Raw genomic sequence first — 25,556 nt, forward strand, 5'->3', positions numbered from 1 at the left:
GGAAATTTAAACTCCAAAAGGTCCATGTAAACCACTGCTAAATCAAGGAAATCTATGATACAAGGCCCCACTTCTAACATAATTATTATCCCGTCTTCAACTGTGCCATGGCATGTCGTGTTTTTCTATAATTTCACATCAATTTGAGGTATTTTTCCTTCTCTTGTGCTGGTGCTTTTTCTGCTATATTGATATTTCTCTGCCTCGTGTAGGCCAGTTAACACCACTTTGTGTTCACTATGTTGCCAGGTCGATTGCTTTTTATTTGAACAATTTTGATATTTTTGTTGTTTTGTTATTTCGTGAGGTAATTTAACCATCTGGCACATCTTTGCCCTTTTGTTCTTCGTTCACACCTCATTTGCATCTCGTGGTGGCTGTTTTGTTCTTCACACAGGACGTTCGTTACAAGGCTTTTCAATGTTTATGGAATTCTTTGACTATTTACTCAATTACTCTGCCAATTAGCGAATATGCAATGAGAAATGTAATCCGCCACGATCCATGGTTATTTGTACGTGGATGAATATGCAAATTCTAATTGAGTAAAAACTACCTAAAACACTGATTAAGTACTGCTCACCTCAACGCTGTCCAATCCACCGCCATCAAAGTAACGTCACAGACTAACTGCAACGTCAAATTATATCCATTAGGGAGCGCCAGATTTCTATCAACTGAAGCCGTTGCCAAATTACAGAATTGTTTGCTGCTCACTTTCTATGCTGTATGTTGGAACAAGATCAAAGGTATGATGAATAGTTAGTATGTCCGTGTACTTCTTAGGAAGAGCCAGCTGAGAAATAAAGGTGATATTAAGGCTGCCATTTTCAACATTTACATATTGAAAAAAAAGAAGGAAAAAAAAAAAAAGTTAATTTTGATTTAGTCACACAACAGTTTTAAAGTTTTATTCTTCAAGCTTGTTTTTATTCAATATTTCATTTTTATTTAAAGCAAAACAAAAAAAAGAAAAATCAAGATCAAAAGAGTTTGACTTCTCCCTTCTGAGGTACAGCGAATTGAAGTTGTAGAAGTTGGGTGTGAAGATGATGACGAGAAGGTTTAATCTCAAAATAAAAATGTCACACTATACTAGACTAAATATCTAGACATCTTTCAGGCTTGAGGGCCACAGGGGACAGCAAACAAGTGTGTGGAGATAACAATGGGACAGAGCAAGTTTTTCAAAACAGAGAAAAACAGCTCATGTTCCAGAAAAAGAAACGATACGCAGTTTTTGGTTTAAAAGCCTTTATTTGGGTTTTTTGGCAGATTAGTAGGCGTAAATGGTGTAAAAAACAATGTCAGTTTTACTTTTAATGTACAACCGTTTTAGAAAAATTCGATCAAAATACCGAAGAAGCAAAACAAGGGATCAGAAAAAGCAATCGCATGAGATTAAAAAAACGAATAGAAGACACTTTGCATTGGCAACACATTTCTTTTAAGACTTAACATTCTTTTTTGAAAATTACAATACATCACTTTAAAGTCAGGGAACTGGAGAAAATGCCTCCTTTATATTGCTCAAAAAATATACACAAGTAGTTAAAACAAGACTCCAAAAGTAATTTTAGTGCGTTCGGGAGTTGTAAATTAGTTCAGTTAGGAATGTGACATTTCTCAACAGGGCACTTTGCTCCTGCAAAAAGGCCATCAGGCTGACAACAGTGGAGAGAAATCTGCTCTGTTTATCTCATTATGTCTGATAAATTATCTGTTAGCAGTCCTCTGGGAAAGCCCAATCACTTATTAACACATCCGTGAGCAGAACCAGCAAAAGAAGCCTGCAGTTATAACTCCATCCTAGTTTATCAAGGCTCAGTGAGATTGACGGGAATGTTTAAACTAAGGAAAAAAGAAAACAGAAAGGGAGCATCTTAACAGTCATGATCTGTTACCAACCCCTATGTCAGTTGGATGCATGCAGTGTATGTCTTAGCGGCCTTCTTTACCATCAGAGGACTTTTTTTTCCCCCTCTTTTAGAAGAGCCCGTTGACCTGTTCAGTCTCAGGGTCCAGGTCGATATCATAGAAACAAGGCCGGGTGGGCAGGCCAGGGATCGTGGGCATCTTTACAAACAGAGACAGAAATGAGTTTTTAATAAAACAGTCACTGTTACTGTGTAGCACTGTTGCAATAATAGTAATTCTAACAACGTGTTAGTTAAATGATAAAGAATCATCTATAATTCACGTTTTCAATGAGAGGATTATTCTTATACACACCTATAATCTAAAACCTGTCAGGGTGGGAAAACACCACATGAATATATAACCATAGATCATTCCAATCCTGTCTGCAAACAAAAAGCTGTACCTGCTGATGTGTTTTCAAAGTGGGTGGGTGCAGAGAATTTTAATAGTCACCCCCAAAACAAAACACGAAATGGAGAGAAGCTGCTCTATTTGTTTATTGTGAGTGAGAGCTCACCGTGCCAACCAACGGGAAGAGGAAGCCAGCGCCCACACTCGCTCGGATGTCTCTGATTGGCAGGATGAAACCTGTGGGCACGCCTTTCTTATCTGCCTCGTGAGAAAGGGACAAATGCGTCTTTGCCATACAGATTGGAAGATTACCAAAACCCTGAGGGGAGAGACAGAAAATGATGGTTTCAAAAAGGAGTTTCTGTTCATGATGACCTTAGCTGACAGCAGAAACTTACAAGACAAGGGAAAAAAAACAACTTTAAAAGCTTGCTGACCTGTTTGGTGTAGAGCTCCACCTTATGTTGGGCCTCGGGGAGAAGCTCAATATCATCGGCTCCGTAGATCTTCTGAGCGATTATTCGAATTTTGTCAGCAATTGGGAGCTAAAGAGGAGAAAGAGGTATTGTAAGTGTAGTTGGTCAAAAAGGGAAAACACTAGAGTAAAGAACTGCAACAGCCTGGGTGAAAGCTCAAACCTCCAAATCATAGAGGAATCTGAAGTTGCTGGGGGTCCCACTGGCTCTCTGGACAGCCTGACCCAGGGCCACAGCCCCGGCTCCACCCTCTGCCCAATGGGAGCATCGCACAGCATCAAAGGCTCCGGCAGCTTTGGCCATGTTGCAGACCAAGTCCAACTCTGCCTCAGTGTCTGTCCTGAGTGGGTCAGCACAAGAAAAGGAGAGCAGAACACATTACCCATTTATCCCTGAGGTTTAGTGTTTTAGTCATCTTTATACATGTCTATTATAAACTCATCATCTCTCACTCACTTGAAGGCATTGACAGCCACCACCACTGGAACACCAAATTGTTTTGCATTTTCTATCTGTTTCCTCATGTTGCTGCAGCCGTTCTTCAGCAGCTCAAGGTTCTACACACACACACACAAATACATTGTGTGAACATGTTTGGAAAATTTAAACAAAGCTTTTGAACTCACTTGCATCACACATAATTAATCAAGTAGGCAGATATGGCTTAGGCTGGCTCCACTCCAGCTGCGTTACATTGCAGCTCTGCGTGTGTGTGTGTGTGTGTGTGTGTGTGTATTCACACTGCTGACAGAACTGTTACAGCTCATCTCCTGCCTGCACAATCATTTGTCTTTAGCAATGCCCACAAATACAGAATTATGTGTAATCAAGGTTTGAAATTATCCTAAAAGTAAAAACTGGGGATTTGGCCAGGAGTAACCGGATCGTTCTCGACTCTTTAACCGTTGTCCGAGGAGGAAGATAAAGGCACAGGAAATTTACATTTAATTCTATTAACATACACACAGAATTCTATCCGCCATTGGGCCTCTGCTATAACTAGTAGAACTAGTCAGAGAGTCAAAATGAAAAACATGATGTGGAAAGTACAGTTAGTAAAAAAACAGCTGGTGTGAAGCCAGTCTGAGACACCCAGTACAAATTAAGTGACAGTCTATCCACAGAATATGTTCATTATAAGTGAATAACAAGCTTTGGTTGGCTGCTCCTCTATATTACCTCTTCCACATATTCCTTAGGCAGTGACATCCCAGCAGTGACCTGAGCAAATAAATACATTAACAATTATTAATAAATGAAAAAAAAAAAAAAAAAAAACACCTCACAAAATGATAAATCAACAATGACCATTTGATTTATTTGTCCTCTCAATGTCGTCATGATTATCAGGAGGCCTATTGTGAAGAAAAGTAAGAAATTCATCTAAACAGGAATTTTGGGATCATGTGAATGATAACATTGTGGATGAATGTGAACATGAGCATTAAGCTAACACCAAACAAACATTAACTCCAAGTCTGATAAGAGTTTTGTTCGTACGCTGAGGGAAATCTAGGGGAAGACTCACTAATGGTCCTCCTCCGTGCATCTTAAGGGCTCGAACCGTGGCCACCAGAACCACCACATGGGGTCTCAGGCCAGAGTAGCGGCACTTGATATTGAAGAACTTCTCCATACCGATGTCGGCACCAAAACCAGCCTCTGTCACTGTTGGAACCAAACCACAGATGTTGAGACAGAAAAAGGATAACAGCTTTAAAGAATACAGAGTATTGATATTAATATTCTATCACCTGCACAGTCGACAGGTACAATATAATCAGAAAACCTTTAGAGTCGTTTCTTTGTTCTCCTCTTACCCACAAAGCCCTCAGGTCCGACCAGCTTCAAAGCAATCTTATCAGCCAGGATGGAGGAGTTTCCATGGGCAATGTTGGCAAAGGGGCCAGCATGAACAAACACAGGTGTCCCCTGTGGATTCAGATGTCTCACATGTATTGAAAAGCCATTACGGAAGATGCAGCTAAAACTAAAACACCAATTATTCGTGAATATTCACCAAAAAATGTAAGCCACTGGAAAACAAACAACCAGAATCTTCATTAGAGGGCAAAACACATGCAAGCAAGTCCGTTTCACCCACCTCCAAAGTCTGCATCAGGTTTGGCTTGATGGCATCTCTCATCAGTACAGCTAGAGCTCCACTCACGCCCTGCAGATGAAACGCGTCACAGTGCAGAATTGTTCCAACAGTACTTGCATAGAAAATCCCACCATGAAGGGGACACTGACCAGGTCCTCTGTGGTGATGGGCTGCCCGCCGCGGCTGGTGGCCACAACCATCTTGGCCAGGCGCTGCCGCATGTCCACCAGGCTGCTGGTGAGGGCGAGCACCGCCATGATCTCGCTGGCGACAGTGATGTCAAACTGGGCCTGAAGGTTAAATCATAATCATCAACTTAGCAGTCATGTGAGGTAGAAGAAAAATAACTGCTTTGTGTGATGCAAGACTCAGACTCATTATGTGTTGAATTGTAGCTTATTTAAATAGTGCAGTTGTCTTTAAGGTTGATCAATATAAACATCTTACCTCTCTGGTGTGTCCTTTCTCAGTTGGCGACTGGCCGATTGTGATCTTCCTAAGGAATCGATCATTTGTGTCCAACACTGCAGTGAAACACAAAGGACACATTGACAGTTGTACATGAGGTGGGATCCATTGTGCCGACAGCAGACCTCCTGAGGAGCACAATACCACCGGCAGAGGCATTTCAGGTGTTCATACCTCTATGCCAGGTAACTGAGCTTGGCTCAATGTCCAAGCGTGCAAAGCGGGTGACCTCCTCATCAGTGAGAGTGGAAGGATCAGTCTTGTCGATGCCTAATCTCTAAAAAAAAACAGAGAAAAATGTTAACCCTCAGAACTGCCATGCAGAGGAGTCAGATTTAAGTAAAAACGTACAAATCTGTAATGTGAACACTTACTTTGAGTCTGTTGACCTGGATCGGGGAGAACTTCCTCTGCCCTCCACTGAGTGGGACCAAACGATTATACAGAGCCTAAGAGAAGTGTCACAATCTTGTAACTGACTCGCAGACACTGTATTTTCATTCTCCCCTCACAGAGAGGAAAACCCACCTTATCAGTCTGTGTGGCCTCATGGAACATGCGGGCATCGATGGCCGCAGCCACCAGATTGTTAGCAGCTGTGATGGCGTGAATGTCACCAGTAAGATGGAGGTTAAACTACAAAGAAATTCAAAGCTTGTTAATTTAACTCTGTTGTCTAATTTTATATTTAAATCTCACGGTTTCAAACATTAAAACGGCAGTAAAGTACCTCTTCCATCGGTATAACTTGAGAATATCCACCTCCTGCAGCGCCACCTGTTGACAAGACAGAAAACCACAGATACATACTGCATATCAGTACCTCAACTACAGTCTGGAACATGTCAGTCTGGCAATCTCTCTCTCCGAGTCTATATTCTTTCAAAACTTACCTTTAATACCAAAAGTGGGTCCCTGAGAAGGCTGGCGGACGCAAGCAAACACATTGAGCTTCATGTGGGCTCCCATGGCCTGGACCAGGCCGACAGTGGTGGTGCTCTTACCCTCACCCAGAGGAGTGGGTGTAATACTGCAAACAGAAAATCCCGTCACTAACTCGCTTTTCAAGTTTACTGCAGCCCGCATCTGACCACACTAATCGAGGGCTGTGGTGACTCTTATTATGCAATCCATAATGTAGTTGTCCATTTTTAATTAATAAGTGGCTTCTCAAAAGCACAAAAAGACACCCAGATATTGCTTTTGGGGTTTGACACCCTCCTGCACAGCAGCCTAGCCGCTAAAAACAGTTTATTGATACAGTCCAATTTCCAGTAAGGCTGCTCCCATTCACATATCTTTCCATTTCTTTTCTCTGCTGTAGGCGTAAAAAAAAAAAAAAACTTTTAACTGAAAATCTGCCCATTAAGACGACGTGTCAACTCATTTTCACTTAAAGCATTTCCAGACTGCCGCTCCGCTCTAATAAAATCTTGTGCGCACGCATGTTGAGGAGCCACAAAGAAAGTTAAAAGAAGCAAACAATCTTAAAAGTTTACTCAGTCCACAGCGTTGCATGTCTGACATACTGCAGTCAGCAGCTCGATTCACGTCCCGTGCAACTAAATGGTTACAAGGACGATAATCGAGTGAACGGGCAAAGTTAAACTCTAACCTTAGCTGGACTCAACTGTGCATGAAACTGTGCCGATCTGAATCTCTACCATCCATTTTACAAATGTGTGTTTGATACAGACAGCGCTGCTATACAGAAGTGAAAAACAAAGCAAAACAGCTAAAGCAACACAGAAGAAGAGTGGCTACGAGACGGGAGCCAGGATGTGCGTACAAGGGTACATCTAAAAATGTGTTCTTTCCAGGCGGGACAAGGCTTGAAAATAGGACAGTTCTGAGAAGTGATGTGGGGCAGCAAGCTGCAGAGCCCAGTAATGCAGCCAACAAACGCCTGCATCAGTGGTTTTAATAGAAAATAAAACGAGTGAATGCTTTTACATGCACTGGCCTTTACATACAGAAAGTTTCAGGACATCTATTTGCTTCTTTTCTACGCGCATCAACAGAGTAAACTAATGGCTGATAACACATACCCTGTGACCACAACATATTTGCCGTCAGGCTGGGACTGCAGCCGTTTGATGATATTCAGCTGGACCTTGGCCTTAGTCTTCCCATAGAGCTCCACCTCATCAGAGAGCAGGCCCACCTCTCTGGCTAGACCGTCAATATGCTTGGGCACACAGGAGCGAGAAATCACGATGTCACTGTTAGAGTTAAGAAGAAGCAAAGAATAAACTAAACTTTTCATCTGAGGGAAGGAGGAAACAGCATAGAGTGGGATATATTTAGAGATCTTCTTACATGAGGCAAACAATTAGTGATTGCTCATGCAAGTTATTAAATTTAAGTGCACATGACTGCAATTAAGGGGACAAACCTTGGCACGGGCTTCTGAAGGTTGAGTTTGGTGTAAGAAATGTCCCACTTCCCTGGTTGGTGGTTCTCCAGGAAACGCTTTGCACTAACCACTGTGTTCTAAAAACGTAAACAAACACGAAAACGCCCATTCCTTTAACTTCTAGCTGCGACTACAATAAATGATCAAATCTCATTTACCTGCAAAAGAAAATGTATAACTTCAAAGAGAAGATACAACCCTGTCTAATAGTAACAAGACTGATCTGTTAAAGACTTTAAAACATTAAAAAATAAGGCACTTTGACGGAAATTCAATTAGTATTGAGTTACTCGTTAACTGGATTTCAGCTGCATTAATAGACCTCACCGCCATCAGCATGGCTACAGTCATGGGTCCCACTCCACCAGGCACAGGTGTGATGAAGCCAGCTTGCTCTTTGGCTGAGTTGAACTGGACATCACCCACCACCCGCTTCCCACTGGGTTTCGTCTCATCTGAAAGGACAATAACGCCTGACTTCTACTGACCGACTCGCAACAAACTCCAGACTGCCCCAACCGCGGTAATACCTGGAACATGGTTGATACCACAGTCAATGACCACCGCTCCCTTCTTGATCCACTCTCCTTTCACCATCTCTGCTTTTCCAATACCAACAACCAGGATGTCTGCGTTAGCCACCTGGACAGAGAGAGAAATGGATACTGGTGACTGCTTCTCGAATAAGAAAACAGCCAGAAGATGGCAGCAGATAAATGCTCTTCCCACTATGTCCTCACTATTTATGAATGATTTATTAAGTTTCAGGCAACAGGTTAAAGTAAAAGTGACTATGCGGGCACCAATTGGAAACAATAAAGCAGATAGCCAATGACTTCAGAAAATAAACACACAGCTTAAACATTTAAGAAAGCTTTGTCATTGGTTTTAATAATCAGTCCAAAAAAAGGAGGTCAGATTCTGCAGGAGTTAAGAAACCTAACAGAGAACAACACAGAGTCCTGTCTCTGTAGGGTCAGTCTGGTGTTGGGAGTTAAGAACAGGCCAGTGTTAGTAGACCTGAGGTTAAGTGACAGAGTGCAAGTGTGAGGGAGGTCAGAGAAGAACGGAAGAGCAATGGCACAGGGGGATCCATAGGTGGAAAAGAGGATTTTGTAATGAATGAAAAACTGGATCAGAAGCCAGCAGACGACAAGAAATAAAACTGAAATATAGCAGAGATTCAAATTAAACAAAATAGATCAGGAAAGCCTCATCGATGTCCTGCTTGCATTGGTGTAAGACATGCAACAGCTGAAGAGAATTATGGTGACTGTGGTCATATCAGAAGTGTACCTCTCCAGCGAGATCTGCAGTTTTAGAGTGGCAGGTGGTGACGGTGGCGTGGTTCCACAGCAGCAGATCGTGCATCGGGGCGCCAACAATCTTACTGCGACCGATCACAACCGCTCTCTTCCCTGCCACAGATACACCTGTAGGGAAGCAGTCATGTCACTCAGGTCATTTCTTCTTACTTGCATTCTGTATGTTTTCACATTTGTCGGTTATTCACCCGTCTGCCTGATCAGCTCCATGCAGCCATTTGGCGTGCAGGGGATGAAACAGTCGGCCAGATCCCCACGTGACAGCTTCCCCGCGTTGATGCTGGTCAGTCTGTAAATGGACCAGAGTGCGCAGGTCATGACGTCTATCAACCCAAAAGTATCAAGCGTTAACCCGACTGACACTTTTGTTAAAGTTTTCTTGACCGATTACCCGTCTACGTCTTTTTCTGGAGCCACGGCGTTCGTGACCTTCTCGGTGTCGATCTTGTGCACCGAGTCTAAAGGCAGCTGTACGATGAGGCCGTGGACGGATGAGTTCTCATTCACCTCCCTGATGCCGTGAAGAACCTAGATGTAGAAAGTCATCATTCAGACTCCGCACTAAATGTAAAAAATATCTGATACCTTATTATCTCTAAATCAACCAGTTAACAAGTTAATAAGTTTTCCAACACGTGTGTGCGTATTAAGGCTACAATAAGATGTTCAATCGAATCTCACCTCTTCCTCTGTTGCAGTCTTAGGAAGTCTCATATGTGTCGCATTGATTCCAATCTGCAAATACAAACAGTTATAGCCTTTTGAGCAACAACACAAACATATGTACATTCATCTATGTAACTCTAATATATGCATATATGTCAGTTCATTGCTTTTTAGTAGCCCCCACCCCTCCAAAGTATCTATTTATTACATTGTCTCATTTGTTTCCCTAAATCTGAATACACTGCGAGTCAAAGAGACATTTTATTCCAATTCCTCGTAGAGATGCACCGATCAGGATTTTGGGGGCCGATCACCGATCCCCAAAAGCAGTATCTGCCGATCCCGATATTGCCGATCACAGCGTCAAATCCATAAATTTGTCAATATTGTTGTCTCATGTACACAACACTGACATTGTATTATTAAGTATAAAAATTAGGAGATGAGAAAGTATCATGAATTGACCACTGTTTTATTCCAGGCTGTGCAATATTTCACACTCTACAGACTCTCTTAGAGACAACTTGGACTCAGCTTACATAGAGTAAGTGTAGCTTACTAGCTTAAGCTTTCTTGTGGCAATAATTATGTGTACAACACAAGACACAACATATGCAGTGCACCAACACAGACAACAGTAGACATTTCACTCTCTTAGAGTTGATACAAGTTGTAAACTGTAAACCTTAGTTTTCCTGTGGAAAAAGGAATTAAATCTTAAAATGAAAAATGGATTACGTGCACAACACACAACATGTGAACCATAATAAAGAAATAATAAATAAATATCAGTGAAATATTTACGACTAGGCAGCGTGTACCGTGGATCCAAGCAGTTAACGAGGCGTTTGAACCCAATGTCTTCTACAACAGAAAGCGGCTGATGATCAAGGCACATGAATTCCATTACCTTATGATTTAGTTCTTTCTTTTTCTTCCTTTCTTGCACACGCCTTGAAAACTGCAAATTTGTTGTCATTTTCGGACACATTGTAAAACTCCCATTCCGGCGACACCATTTTCCGTGTTGATGGTTTTTTTTTTTGAGAACTCCGATCCAAACCGATAGGGGCACTATCGGCCGATTGCGATCGGTGCATCTCTAATTCCTCGTACATCTCGCACGTATGACAGAACTGACAAAGTTGATTCTGACCTTGAAATTCCCAACTCACCTCTGCTGCTGCTTTCAGCTTCATACTGATGTACAGATTTGAATCATCGCGGTCTCCAACCTGCAACGACACAAAGCATCGTCTTGTGTGCTTATTTGGAAAAAAAATTATAAAAATGCCCTCGTCCACAGACACTCACAGCACATGCAACAAGTGTGAGCACCCAAAAACACAAGGAAACGGCACTAAAACAGTCCAAACCCTTACCTGCCAACTGTCTCCAGAGAAAAGCCACGAGAAAGCAGAAGATTAGAGAGAAATCATGTTTTTAACCGCACCAAAAATTGCCAAATTCAGCCTACCTGTAAAACCACCAGACCGGGTCGGAAGTTGGGATCCTTGAGTTTCATCTGCTCCACATCCTTCTTTAGACGCGACCTCACCTGCCTTTAAAAAAAAACAAGACAACAATTTTTTTTTTTTTTTAAAACAACCAAAAGACAGACTATTTCATCTCTGTGCAGTGATAGATAAACTATTCAAGCAGCATTCATTGTGTTTCCTTGAAATAATTAAATATTTTCTATCCAATTGCATGCAATCTAGCTATCCTGGTAATTGGTAGTGATTTTTCACTCTCCAGATGTCAATTTTGATAGCACGTGTAACAAGCTGAAAGGCACTTAAGGTGAATGCCTTATTCTCTGACCTCTGTAAAAAGAATAAGGATAAAGACAAGACAGTCTGGAGACCGGGACACATTCCAATACTTTATGATAAGTGAGGTGATAACCCACAACTGAGACAAAGATTACTTCAATTCAGCCGAACAAATCAAGGACAGCAGTGTGACCAAGTTGACCTATTGTGTTAAATCCTGATTGCATTCCTAATCTTGCACAAGCAACCACTGCTTTTTGCTTTTTGCTCCCATCCACTGTGAATGAAAATGAGTGCAAATCCATCTAAGGATATAGGAAGCGCTGTGTGAAATAATGTAATATTAAAAAAAATGTCTCGTCTTTCTTTAGCACCTGAACCTCATGCAATATCCTGTACACTAGCTACCTTTCAAGTAAACTCAGAGCATTACCCTGTAAAAGTTGTGTATTTTACTCTAAACGGTTATTCATCCTAATATATATATGAGTTCAGACACCATCTAGAAGGAACCACAACATATTTCATCATAACAAGACTTCTTATCTCAGTGACGGCTGATAAAACAATTCCTGGTCACTGAACAACTACGGCCATATTCCTATAAATACGGGACATTCTACAATGACTGTAGATCACGCTACTGTTGGGACAGCAGGACTGTTGAGTCTGTTCAGCCTTTTTGAGTTAGATTAAATCATTTGTATAATGAGTCCAGCGAGGGGCCCTTAACAGGCTGCAAGTTGGGATGTCTTGTGACAGGCACATGCAGCTTAAGTGTCCAGCACAGTGCTGGATAAAAAGATCTGTCCCATTAACACAAATGACTTTCCAAAGTCATAGTTAACAGATTTTGCACAAGCATAAAAAGAAGAATATTTTACAAATTAAAATGTTTCAAGCTTCGAGTTTACATTTCTAATTAATTGTGTTTTGTCAGCCTCTCAACTTGAGGTCAGTGGACCAATAGGACAAAGATCATGTGGCACCACCACAACGCTTACGTAACACTGCACAATATGCACTCAGTCAGTGGCTGAACATAATCAGTTACCTCTAAATAAGTATGTATATTTAATGTCAACACATGCATTGACCTATATATTCGGGAAGGAAGTATACCCTGCAGAGAGGCAGTTTGATCCTGGTTAGCTGCGGGGAGCATCATGTGCAACCGATTAAAAAAAGTTGTTAAATATTAGTACACTGTCAGGATGGAGAGGACAGGCGTTTCTACAAATACAAACTGAAATTTAAAATGCTCTTAAAGTCTGGATAATGCACACACGTTAACTTAGACTCTTGTGGTATTACCATCAACTCTTAACTTACTGTAACTCGGAAAGTTAGCTCCTTAGTTAGCAAAACATGTTTCGTTAGTCTGATTTCACAAATGTGGATACGCGTGCAACGATAAACGTGTAAAACAAAATGTGAAACTTACGCCGACACCTCTTTGCCGCTTATGACTTGAGCTGACATTTTCAGTCCGATAGACTGTGTTCCAATGTGAAGGTGTGCACAGCACGCTGAGTGCCTGACAATATAAAGAGCGTGGTGTTCAAGCAAGTTGATTCAAAAGAGCCTCGGCATGATGACGTAGTATACATTCACGAAACCATCATTACGCTGAAAAACAAACGTAGAACGTTCAGGCATAGCTCTCAACGTAGAACTTAGCCTCCCCGAATGAACTATTGGGGCGGTACAGAGTGGGGCAAAGTATGAACTGTGTCAGCCAATCATATATCTACTTAAACACGCCAGTGGAATCTCTTGACCAATAGTATTTCTAGTTATGCTCTCCCACCCACACAAGTGAGAAAATAGGCGGGACTTAATGGAAAAGTAATTCCGTTGCGTATCAGCAGAGGGCAGCAGTGTAATTACTAACCGTTTAGATACAAATCGTCATAAAACCTATACGAGTGTTTATATAGGTCAACTTGACGTGCACGAGACTTTGTTTGGATCATCGCAAAGGTGTCACTATTTAGATATTTCGTGGAAAGTGCGAGAAAGCACCATTCAACCCAATTGAATTCAGTTCAATCAGGCTCTAATTCCGACGGAAGACATGAAGAAATACAGAGAGCTATGGAGAGTAGATTCAGTGTTTTGAACGACACAGAAGACCTCTCGCGATTTTCAAACCCTGAAAACAGTATTTACGCCGAAAGGTAAGTTGATCTCGAGTGCTTTGTTGAGCTCGCTGGCTTTTAAATTGCTATTATTCCCTGGATGATGGGTGGACTTCACTCGTCACTGCGCTGCTTGTTTCGTTCAAGTAACATTGCACGTATTTGCTTAGCCTCTGTTTACGTACTCCCTTTCGAAAAGATCCAGCCCAAATCCAGCAACTCAGGCTCACCCAGTGACGAAAGGCCTAGGTCTAAACCACCACTAACGCGTGTGCACCATGTCTCTTTAGATCTAAGACGCTGTTTGAAGAAATTCGTGCCTCCATAAACAATAATGACGAAGAAGACCGCGCCTTCTGGAGGCCTGTGCTCCCTTGGGGTGGCGTCTTTACCATCAAGGCAGGACGGAAGGCCATATCATGCATACCTCTGTACGTGGAAATTCAACTGAAAAACACCTGCACCATTGATGGCTTCCTTATGATCCTGTATGTGATTCTGCGGGACAACCAGGGCTTTCACAGGGAGCTGGCTGTTTTCCTGGGCAAGCAGTTTGTGGACCACTTCCTCTACCTGATGGACTCCTGTGACTACACCACAGTGAAGATTCTGTGGATCTGGAACAGGATGTCTAAAAGACAGTATCGCTCTGAGATCCACCAGACAGCGTTGGAGATCGACCTGTTTGGGAATGAGCACGAGAACTTCACAGAGAACCTGGACAACCTCATGTCCACCATGCAGGAGAGCCTGTGCACCAACTGGAGCTGCCCGGTCCGCATCCAGGATTTCATCAAAGCCACCATCAGCATCAGGTAAGATGCGCAACCTGGTTTGTCCTGCCAACTCTAGCAGATGTCCTGTGATAGGTGGGAGAGTTGCACCGACAGCTGATTGTGGTCTTTTCTGATTTTTCTTTCAGCCCCGCTCATGAGCTTCCTCGCAGAGACCCAATTCAGTCGGCCGTGGATGAATTTTTCTGTCCCAAGCTTCTTCTGTGCTCAGAACCGGGGTGAGACTCAGGGAGGGTGTTTGTTGTGTTGCCACCATTTGTGCAGTGTTTTAACACAGGCTAAACTTCTCCTCAACAGGTGCGATGGCTTAAGGGAGTTTTCTCAGAGGGTTTTCTGCCATGGCCCCCCACCCTTTGTTATTCTCAACATGCAGCAGTGGAGGTCAGAGGATCTGTCCTACGTCCCCTACCATCTGGCTCTCTGTCAGCACAGGTGCGTAGCATCCACGGTGTGTCCCTACTGCTGTGTTAGGTTGCATGAAAATAGTCTTTAAAAAAAATAGATTATAGTTAACTAAGACTGTATCGTTCATTCTTTTGGAAAAACATTTTGTTCCTTTTAACTCATAATTCCTAGTTGTTGTTGATCTCTAATGATTATCACTCACTAACTTCTATACCTAATTTAGTTTGATTAATTGGAATATCATTAAACAAAAATAAACAGCCGGATACAAAATGTCACCAACACGTTTGTAGAGCGAATAAAATGGATTCTATTTTTCTGTCACGGGATTGTTTCCTCAGCTGCTGTTTGTACAACGAGGGCAGAGTTGACCGTCTGAACATTGAGAGATAAAACGGGATGACTTTGGTTTTATCTGTAAAGAAGAAAGAAAGCTAACTTTAGAAACGGGTCAAAGACAAAACATCCAAAGAGCCTAAAATACCTTCTTTTTGCAGCTACTGTTTGTAGAATAAGCAAGATGCTGGAGATTCTTAACATTTACAAAGTAGCCGCATTCAACCCAAGAAGTCGCTTTTCTTATCGATGTACTCGTTTATGTTTGTTTTCACAAGAATTTATGCTACATGTAAGACATCAAAATACCGAAATAAACTGTAAAATGGTAAGGAAATGTATGTTGAAATGTAAAGATAGACTAGAATAATAATTAAACTTAAAACAAATCATTTATTTCGGCACTTTAAGCTGTTCTTTAATGGACTGAATTGTCACTCAGCAGTCTTTGGGATGGCCTTTCTCCACATATCTGAGCACACGGCGCATCCCACTAGTGTGGCCAGTTCCTCGTCCATGACCTTTAATGTTAACCTACTATTACTGTATCATATCATAATTATTACTTTAGCCCATACTCACCTAGACTTAGGTTACACCTAACCCTAATAATTAAACAAATAATTTTTTTAATATATATTATTCTGTACATCTTTGAGCCTACTGTAGAACACCTAGAAAACTCGAGTCGGGGGTTTCTGCAGGACCTGAGGTGGCAGTTTAGGGACCCTCATTTATTACGATAGCTACTTTGGAGGAGTATATGTTAGCAAAAGTAAAAAGGAATACATGCTGTGTACTTTTAACCTAACCAACCATGTGAAATGACATGCCAAATGTTTACAATGTCTATAAATGACACAGAGAAAGTGGTGTGCTATTTAAACACATTGCCGTGAGATCATGTTGAAAGTGATGGTCCTGGAACTGCAGAGGCAGCATATTGAAGAAATCTGTCAGTCCTTATGAGAAAAGCTCTTCCGTTTCTCTGCAGATACCTACTAGAGGGCGCCACACTCTTCAACAAGGAGGAGCATCACTACTCTGCAGCCTTCAATTTAGATGGGTGCTGGATGCACTACGACGGTCTGAGGAGTGATAATCTGATCCTGCTGCACAAGCCACCAGAGCTTCTGCTGCTGTCCTCTCTGGTCTACATCCGCTCCTCTGACAAGTGAAGAGCTCTTGCCAACAGATGAGCTCAAAGCACAAGAGTGAATGAACTTATCTATCACCTCTGTGATTTTTCTGACAAAAACCCCACATTTCTGTTGTTTATTTTTCTGTTTAGTTGGTAGAATTAACTAATAATTGAATGCCCTGTTTATGCTTCCGCTGTCGGCTGCTGAGAGCGAATGACACGATGCGTTTCGCTTCAATGTTTACTCGAAGCTCACTGCGCAAATGTAAAGTTCTTTCTTTTTGGGCATGCTTGGAATCCAAGAAAATATTGGACTATAATAGTTCAGGGTTGATATACATGGATGATAATTCCAGTGGACAATGAATATCAGTGTAAGCTTTCTACACAAGCACTAATGAAACAGTTTGGCTGGTGGATTTGCTGTTAAGTAGCCCTATAAAAAGGCTGTGCGGAGTTGACCGAACATAATACAGCTCTTCCAGTAGAAGGTTACTCTTCTGCGATTGTTTCACTTTACATTCATGCATATCAGCCCTTTCCTAAAAGTTAAACTGGTGCTCTATTTACACTGTGGTCTGAGGGGAAAGAAGCAACCAAACAAGGTCAGAACCTGATCCTATTTGAAGCAATGCTATGAAATGTCCGGTAATGATCTTGTTAAGCTCTTAAAGTTGGGGCATTTTATACAATGTATGAGTATTTAAAAAAAAATTAAAAAATTTAAAAAAATTCTTGAACTTTAGAAATGTTTAGGTCAGTCTGAAATTTGGTGTCTGTTATGACACTAAAAACTTCCATTTGACTAATTTAGGTTTTCATGGCACGCAACATGTCCATCCTGGTAAAATACTCGCTCAGCTTAGTTTTCAACTCAAAGACTTACTGTTATCACATAGTGCCTCTGCTAAGGGAAGCCTGTACAAAAGAGAGGGTCCTGTTGAGTATTAATTTTAAAAAGATTAGTTTTTAAATACCTTTTTTTTTTTTTTTTTCCCTCTCTCAACACTTAGTCTTTAAATGCAAATACAAATATTTTAAATACTCCTGTCTGTCTGGATTCATTGAGTTATTATTCATGGGTGAAAGAAGAAATGAAGAAGAGCAGACGGTACCTTTTAAGGCAGGCATTTATTTTAAACTGGGTAGAACTGCACCACACAAACGGACTAGAATGTATGTAAAATGTCTTCAATCAAATGTGATAAAATGTGAAAAGCTACAATTTTTTTCTTTAGATTTTTTTTCTTTTTTTAAACTACACCTAAGTTATCTTGTACTTCCAGCATTATTCCACAGGATATAAAATTCAAGATTATCACCTTACCCCAGACACACAAATGGGAAATGTAAAAGAAGCAGTGGTCATTTTGGCTAACGTTGACATCAGTTTCACAGGAGTTTCTCTCAGACAAACATAAGAGTGGCAGCCCGGGACCAGGTGTTGAATCATCTATCTGCTTTCTCTGTACAAGCACTTTGGTGAGTGGTGGCGAAACATGACATTAGTTAGGCCTTTTAAAAAAGAAAAAAAAAAAAAAAAAAAAAAAGAAGTATAAACTCAAACGTCCCTTCTTTTTGCAGATTTCATGTTTGCAGATTTTCTTCTTCGCATTGAAGTAGCAGTTAATATACACCACAGAAATCACAACAATGTACATAATGCTAGATGAATCATGGCGACGGCACTTAATCACGCCTGCGTGATTTGTGCCGTTCTAAAGTTACCAACAAAATATTACATTAGACAAAACGGAAACCGGGTTACAGAACATAAATAATTATAAATACAAAAACAGTCATGTCATCGGTACATAAAATGACACATTTGCAGAAACGCATGCTGGGTTACTTATGCGTTTCTCTTACAACTCACCAGAATCCAAAAAAAAAAAAAAAAAAAAAAAAAGTACTCATGGTGATGCTGACAATCTCTAACGAACCAAAAGTCCCATCAGCGACAACCTGACCAACTTTCAAGGAAAATGTCATTTAACGTCTCATTTGACACGTGAAGTTTAAAGGTGGCAAAGGCAAAGTAACGAGTAAGTTTGTGTAGCGTTTACAAAATTCGCTTTAAAAGCATTTACCTCCAATGTGGCCGATCAGAAAACATATGCCATGTACAAATGAACCTGCATGAAAAAAAACAACATGACAACACAAGATGCCTGGCAGGTTGAGGCGAGGTCAGTGGTACCATTTGATGTTTCATCACACGCCCACATCACCAGCCAACATGCAGTGTGGGGTTCCTTTACAGCAATATGAGATGCCTTGGCTTTTTAAAGAGACCAAACATATTCATCCAAAGAGGAAACAGAAGTCTTATTGCATCATCTAAATGCCATTAGCTTAAATCAAAACATATATACAAATTACAATATGTATCAAAGAGTTTGGTAAGTGCAATGCAGAGCTTTGTTAAAGATTTCACTTGTGTGCAAACACTGGTGCACATCTCAACTCAAAGGAGACTCGAAGATGAACAGTGACTCAGCTAGACACACCACACCCAGCCTCCCCCAAGTCAAGAGTCCCTGCTATTGCTTCATGTGTCGTCAGGCGGGCCAGCGGCTGCACAGTGACACCCTCGGGGGGAGGGAGGGGATTTTGCCGTGGGAACAGACAGGTGACAGCGGGAATTTGGCTCGCACAACCCTTGGAGCTTTATCTTCCACATTAATAACTACATGGAAGAGTGCCATGCTTATAGCTAGCAAAACAGATGAGAAGATGTTGCTCGGCAGCACACAAGGGAGGGCGTTTCCAGTACGAGGGCTGTAATTGAGTCAAATAAAAAAAAAAAAAAAAAAACGTTTTGGCACTTCACATGAAGCTGTGAACAATTACCTCCAACTGGAGATCTGACCATAAAAGAGTCTGCATGGAATAACATGTTCCTATCCTGCAACAAGGTTTCAATTGACTAAAAAAAAAATAATAATAATAATAATAATAATAATAAAGAAACACGCTAATCTTCAGGCTTGTAAGGAAATGTAAGAACTGTGGGGTTGTGCAAAAAACGGCTTTCCCTTTCGTTCCAAAATAAGTTATCCTATTGCACGGTGAGGGGCAGTTTAGATTTTAAGCATTTTAAAAATGCACGTGAAGCAACAAAAACATTTAACCACAATAACATAGCAGAGACCAAACAAAGGTTGGCCAGACTGTGTGAAGGAACACAAACAGCTGAGTCCTAAATATAGCACCAGTCAGTAGTGTATACAGACCAAAAGATGACAGGTTGATTTCAAACGTTATGAAGAGTAGCAAGTGCGTGACCTGAACCCCAGAAACATGTAACAGAAGCAGGAACAAAGGGATTTCTGAAATGGCTGAGGATGAAACGGAGATGAGTGGCAAACAAACAGAATCAAACTACATACATTCACACACCCACATTAGTGACCCAGTGCAGATAAACATTTACAGGCAATGCACTAGAGGATATACTCATGTCTATATATTTCATTTAGACTATTTACACAAGAAAGGCAGCCCTTTTTGAGAAAAATATAAAGATTCCAACTTTGCTCTTCTTTTTTTCTTTTTCTTTTCTGTGAAGCACTGATTTGGATGCAGAACTCTGTGTCGCTGAGCTTGAACAAATCAAACAGTCCTATCTGACATGCACGTACCCCCTTGCGCATACACACGGACATACACGCTACACAGCCAACAACCACATATTCATACAAATACACAAGCAAACTGCGATGTTCTACAAAATCCGAACTTGTAGTTCGGGTTGCAGAAATAAAACACAAAGACTTAAGTTTTAAACTTAATTAACGACATGATGGAGAACAAAAATGTCTGCTAACATAAAGTTCTGAAACGTAACCGGATATTTTCCACGATCCTCTTGGACATGGCTCAGAGTCCTCCTTGGGGTCTATCAGCAGAAGCGCGGTTATCTACGTTTGTGCCATCCAAACAGATTTCGTATCCATGTAACCGCCACGCTCTCCGTCACCTCTGCAGCCATGACCGTGGTCGTCCTGTGGCCAGCCAGCTAGTCCTGCACATCCATCCAGCCAGCAATCTCTCCAATGTTCCCGTAGGTGTGCAACGAAGTTCACCTGCACCTGGAGGATGAGTGTGGGGAAAGAAGAGGAGACAACAAAAAAGAAAAGTCTTTGTGTCTAAGTTGTTTGGGTTCTAGCTGGCTGGGCCATGGGTCAAAGGGCAGTCAGACCAAAGTTACAACGGCAGTACATCATGCCGCTCGAGTCCAACCAGCTGTCTGAGATGGGGTCATAGCGTTGGACAGTGTTCAGATAGGATGACCCGGAGTGGCCTCCTACCACATAGAGGTAGTTGTCCACAATAGAAGAGCCCACACCTGCAAGACAATGATGCTCCAGTCATATGTGGTCAATTACAGGCAACACTCACTATTTTCTTGATGTAAAAAGAAAAAAATAAATAAAATAAAAAAAATAACACAAAAGGCTTAGACCCATTTTAAACTTGGATATAAACTCACCAGTTCGCGGTTCATTCATTGGCCGGCATGCTGTCCACTGGTTCTGATGTGGATCATACCTCTCAATGCTGGATAGGTGGGACACTCCGTTGTGTCCACCCACCACAAATATGAATCCTAGCATGACACCCACGCCGAAGTTGATCCTCTTATCTGCCATGGGGGCTACCATTTCCCAGGCATCCTTGCTTGGGTCGTACCGCTCCACACTGTAAAGCAGATGCACTGCAATCAGCGTACAAAAGACTGTAAAAAGTGGTTTCATGTAGTATAGGGTACAAATCCACAAAGAGGTCAAAGCCACAGGGAGCCACAGTCTGGTCAGGTTATATTTCTAGTTGAAAGATACTCGTGCCATCTTCCAAGTTTTCCCTTTCACTACAAATCTTCAGCCTTTCTGGACAATGCACAAGTTAAACTTCACCTTTAATCCAAAAACACTGCGTTATCAAACTCACCATTACAGTTATTTTCCCAGCTTTTTCTTTTTTTACCCTCAACAATCTCAATGAAACAAATACACAGTAAGTAAAAAAAAAAAAAAAAAAGGTTTTAAAGTATGTCATTGTTCTGATCCATCTTTTTCTTAACCACATAAGAAATACAGTATCAAGGCCTTCTCCAGAGCTGCAAAATTACAAGTTTACTTAAAGCAAATGCAATGAAAGTGGCAATTTACCTTTTTTTATAATGCAAAACTTTCTTAGCATAGATATGTAATTTAGCAATGTACTACAATCTAACTAATAATAAAACAATTGGGGTTTTTTTGGGATAAAGCTAAAAACAAAATAGAATAATACTAATCCACAATCAGGTTACACATATTAAAGACATCAAAGCAAACTACTGCTAAGGTAGACATGAGTCTGATCAAAGACATACGAAACCTCTGGGACTCTGGGACTGTTTTGCAGAAAAAGCTAGGACATGCAAGCCTCCGAGGAAGCAAAAAAAAAAAAAAAGTCCCCAAAGATTTTGTGTCCAAACACATTCTCCTGAGGGGTTTTCGGTGTCAGGGAAACAAGCAACAGTGATGCAACACATAGCCAGGCACCATCTCAATGAAACATCAGCTACCACTTCTGTTGTGCCTCTTCTTCACTCACTAAAGGGCCCCTGGCCATTTTCTCAGCAGCACTTGATATTCTTCACCTGAATGCTAGTTCTATTAAAAATCTAATAAGACCCTGAGTGAGAACCCCAGGTTAGGAGGTCTAAAGGTCAAGAACCTCATCAAAATGATCAAAAAGCAGACCGCAACCTTATGTTACTCCTTTCAAATGTCATCTGTAGGAACAAATTCAAAAATAATTGTTTGGATCTTATGTGGCTTTCTGCCGTCTCCTGATTACAGAGACTTAAACAGATTAAACTTTAAGAAAAAGAGCAGCATGTCAAACAATGAAAGAAACTGTAGGGCTACAGCATAAAAATGTTCCAGTGCTGGGTCATCCACAAGGCAGCACAGTAAACAGAGGCATTGACTTTTACCCTCACGTAATACACCCTGCAAAATGTCCAAAACATGCATTAAGCTTGGTGTCATTTATAGACAATTCGCATATAGAGTCATGTTCACGTAAGTCTGATTAGATTATGAAATATATTTGCATGTTATTCAGAATTGCATAATGTTCCATATGTGTATGTTTCAAACTAGCTTAGTTGGAACATGCTGGAATAGATAAACAGCAGAGATTAGAATCCCTCAGTGGTATTACCTATTCATGTGTGCTGGGCCATAGCCTCCAATGGCATAGATCATGCCATCCAGCACAGCAGTGGCAAAGCAGCTGCGTGACTTTGTCATGGGTGCAACAGGTTGCCATTCCTTCAGCTTGGGGACATATTTCTCCACAGACTGGAGGTAATACTGGCCATCATAGCCTCCCAGTGCGTACAGTTCTCCAGCCTGGACCACCACCCCAAGCGTACTGCGACACTCGGCCATACGCTCCACCGAGGACCACGTGTTGCTTTCGGGGTCCCAGCTCTCAACTGTGCTCTCGTGTCTCCGATAGCTAATGCCCTGTCTCATGTGTGTGGCGATGCCTCCCACCACGTACACCTTGTGGTCCAGCACCGCCACGCCGAACTCATATCGGGGAACACTAAGAGGGGCCAGTCCTATCCATGAATCTGTCTGAGGGAAATACATTTCCATGCTGAAAGAAGAAGAGAGATAATTAAACTTTAAATAACATTAAAAAAAAAGGCAGGATCTTTCTCTTCACACATTGGCATATGTCCATCATCATTACCTTTCCAACGTGGCAAACAGTCCAGCCTTGCCTCCAACCGCAAGTAGCACCTTCGGCGCACACCTGGGCCGTGCCGACAACACAGTCTGATAGGACAGCCGGTGTTCAGGCATAAAATGATATTTGAGGGCCTCATTGAGCAGGTGCTTGCATGCGTGGTCATCTCGTATAAGGTGGTTGGCTTCATATAGGCGAGTGAGGAATTTGACGCTGAGAAGTGGAAGGCGAACACAGTGCAGCAACTGAGCGAGATGTTGCTGTCTGTCAGTTACGTCATATTTGATCCATGACTCCAGAGCGTAAAATACAGTCTCCTCTGTGACCACCTTAAGGCAGTCATTGGACACAATTTCATCCAACTCAGCTCTTGTCAGTTCAAAAAACTCCTCTGTCTGACAAACCTCCTCAAAGTTTTCACAGATAAACTTAGTTGCAGCCAGGCACAGGTCATGACAGCCATAAGTCTCTGCAAAGCGGGAGATTCCTATACAGTTCCCAGCATCAAGCTGGCTCTCTAAGAAGGAGCAGCACTCCTTAAGTACAAGCTTAACCTGAAGCAAATTGGCAGCCGGCAGCAGAGATTCCACTGTTTCCTGGGAGATAAATACCGTGCCAGTGTAAGCATACTCCACAATAGCCTGGAAGAGAGAGTGAAAGTGACAGTTCAACAATTTTAGATCACTTATTCAGTACCGCAACTTTGTTGTGGGTCCAAACATACCTGCAAAGCGGTCTCATCAATGCACTGGAATTCCACCTCAGAGGTCTCCTTTTCCGAAAGGTTACCCGTGAACATGGCCTTGAAGTAAGGACTGATGCTGGCTAACACCACTTTGTGGGCATGGATCTTGGCATCACCCACACGCAGAACAATGTCACATAGTTCATGATCCTGCCGCAAGAGCTGGAGGCCTTGCAGCAGCTGCTCTGAGTGGGGCCGTGTTAGACTTGCAAACATATAGGACTGGTCTTGCTGGTCCATCTGGAAACAGGAAACCCACAGCAGGACAGTGTGTAGTATTTTGAAACTGATTACAGACTGAGAAATGTTATAACTAAGGAATTGCCAACATACTGAACATTCTGCAACTGTAAGCATGTGCAGTTTACGTACTGTTTAGTAGTGAAGTTATTACTGCATACAATATGAAGACATGCCTGAGCAGCAGAAAGCATTTAGTGTCATTTTGAAGTAATGCAGCAGTTATTCCAGCGAACTTCTGCTAGTCTCCTTCAAGGCAGGGTAAAGTAGTATTATCCTCCAAATCCAATGCTAACGCTGCTTAAAGTCAACGTATTAACAAGTAAGCAAATTACGAGATATAGCCAAAGCCAAAGTCTTAACTGGACTAACTGTGTATTCAAGGGGTTGAAATAACGTTGACGGTTTATTTACTGTGGCCTGTCATGATTTTTTAACGGAGGACATGGTAAGATTAAAACTCGCTAGCAACCTGTTAGCTGTAGATGAGTAGACAGCTAACATGCTAGCCAAGACAGTGAAACCTCCCCCCAACCACCCAGCCACCCCGCAGTAGCTTTGCTCTTATTTGCACGGATACAACATTTTACAATGTCCGTGTCAGCACCGTTATGTCAACAGTTTTCAACCACAGCAAAAACCAAGGGTGTATATTATTGCTTCGTTGCCCTACAGGTTAGCGGCTAAAAATAAACACGGTTCATGTGCTGGCTGCATCATTGATTGATATACAGTAACATGGCTGACAGATACAAAACGTGACGTTATAGCTAGCTCTCAGATAACAATTTATACGGTCAAATAAAAGAAGCCAAACCTGTGATTTACGGTCCGTGTGGTGTGCCAAGGTAGCAACCGATCGTGCAGACATGTGGGAACCCCGGGCAGCTATCAAGAAAACAACCGACAGCCAGCCAAGCTAGCCATGAAGCTAACGACGAGCTCTTATAACAACGAGCTATTCGGACGGAACACCCACTTCCGCTGCATTCAGAATAAAATGTTGTTTACAGCTATATTTACAAGGAAGAGCAAAGTCAATGCCACCACATGAGAGTATAATGTCAATAAACTTGAAGAAGAGATAAAAATAAAACATCTTGCAGAGTTTTTCTTTTGATGACAATCAAGCATAGACACCAAAATGAAAAAGGATGTTGTGAACAAACAAAACTATTTCGACAAAAAACAGCTACAAAAGTGGTAAAACAATCATGTATAACAAATCGGGTTAAAGCAAAAACTATAGTCAGCTAAACAGATTAGTATTTTTTTTATCTGACCTAATGTAACATGCGTATCTGCAAATGTAGTCTTATTGTGGGAAAAATCTCTAATATCAAACTTATTACATTATTACAGAATAGACAGAGTTGAACTGTTTAATGCATTGTAAGAGTTTTAATGTTATATATACTCAAGATTAAGCTAACTTTAAGGAGTGTTTCATATTTTACGAGTAAATATAGATTTCTATTTTAAGTAAACAAATAAGTA

General features: G+C 41.5%; 3 protein-coding genes across 4 annotated transcripts; 1 reads left to right on the forward strand and 2 right to left on the reverse strand.

Moving 5' to 3' along the window:
* Nucleotides 1-1,243: 1,243 nt before the first annotated feature.
* mthfd1b (methylenetetrahydrofolate dehydrogenase (NADP+ dependent) 1b) lies at nt 1,244-13,911 on the reverse strand. 2 transcript variants are annotated; one of them, XM_075448835.1, is made up of 28 exons: nt 13,828-13,911; nt 12,946-13,038; nt 11,204-11,288; nt 10,902-10,961; nt 9,742-9,795; nt 9,452-9,588; nt 9,249-9,349; nt 9,032-9,168; nt 8,266-8,377; nt 8,063-8,190; nt 7,715-7,812; nt 7,368-7,541; nt 6,213-6,349; nt 6,050-6,096; nt 5,848-5,955; nt 5,694-5,768; nt 5,494-5,596; nt 5,299-5,375; nt 5,001-5,141; nt 4,852-4,920; nt 4,568-4,679; nt 4,276-4,415; nt 3,927-3,968; nt 3,204-3,304; nt 2,910-3,087; nt 2,709-2,816; nt 2,438-2,590; nt 1,244-2,076 (listed from the first exon to the last, which is right to left on the reverse strand). In XM_075448835.1, exons 2-28 carry the CDS (start codon nt 12,981-12,983, stop codon nt 1,987-1,989), a joined length of 2,805 nt encoding a protein of 934 aa, XP_075304950.1. In that variant the 5' UTR covers nt 12,984-13,038; nt 13,828-13,911; the 3' UTR covers nt 1,244-1,986. The 2 variants fall into 2 exon arrangements, with proteins under 2 accessions (XP_075304950.1, XP_075304951.1); XM_075448836.1 differs by lacking the exon at nt 13,828-13,911 and having other exon boundaries at nt 1,244-1,851; nt 1,959-2,076; nt 12,946-13,081.
* Nucleotides 13,377-17,642, forward strand: dorip1 (dopamine receptor interacting protein 1). The gene is made up of 5 exons (XM_075448838.1): nt 13,377-13,681; nt 13,933-14,457; nt 14,565-14,654; nt 14,734-14,868; nt 16,172-17,642. The coding sequence occupies exons 1-5, from the start codon at nt 13,599-13,601 to the stop codon at nt 16,353-16,355; spliced, it is 1,017 nt and encodes a 338-aa protein (XP_075304953.1). The 5' UTR covers nt 13,377-13,598; the 3' UTR covers nt 16,356-17,642.
* klhl28 (kelch like family member 28) lies at nt 17,431-25,030 on the reverse strand. Its single transcript, XM_075448837.1, has 6 exons — nt 24,877-25,030; nt 23,799-24,059; nt 23,078-23,715; nt 22,538-22,981; nt 20,814-21,022; nt 17,431-20,669 (listed from the first exon to the last, which is right to left on the reverse strand). Exons 1-6 carry the CDS (start codon nt 24,928-24,930, stop codon nt 20,506-20,508), a joined length of 1,770 nt encoding a protein of 589 aa, XP_075304952.1. The 5' UTR covers nt 24,931-25,030; the 3' UTR covers nt 17,431-20,505.
* Between the last annotated feature and the right edge of the window lie 526 nt (nt 25,031-25,556).

The sequence above is a fragment of the Odontesthes bonariensis genome, chromosome 17, assembly GCF_027942865.1.
Source record: "Odontesthes bonariensis isolate fOdoBon6 chromosome 17, fOdoBon6.hap1, whole genome shotgun sequence".
NCBI classification, from domain to species: Eukaryota; Metazoa; Chordata; class Actinopteri; order Atheriniformes; family Atherinopsidae; genus Odontesthes; species Odontesthes bonariensis.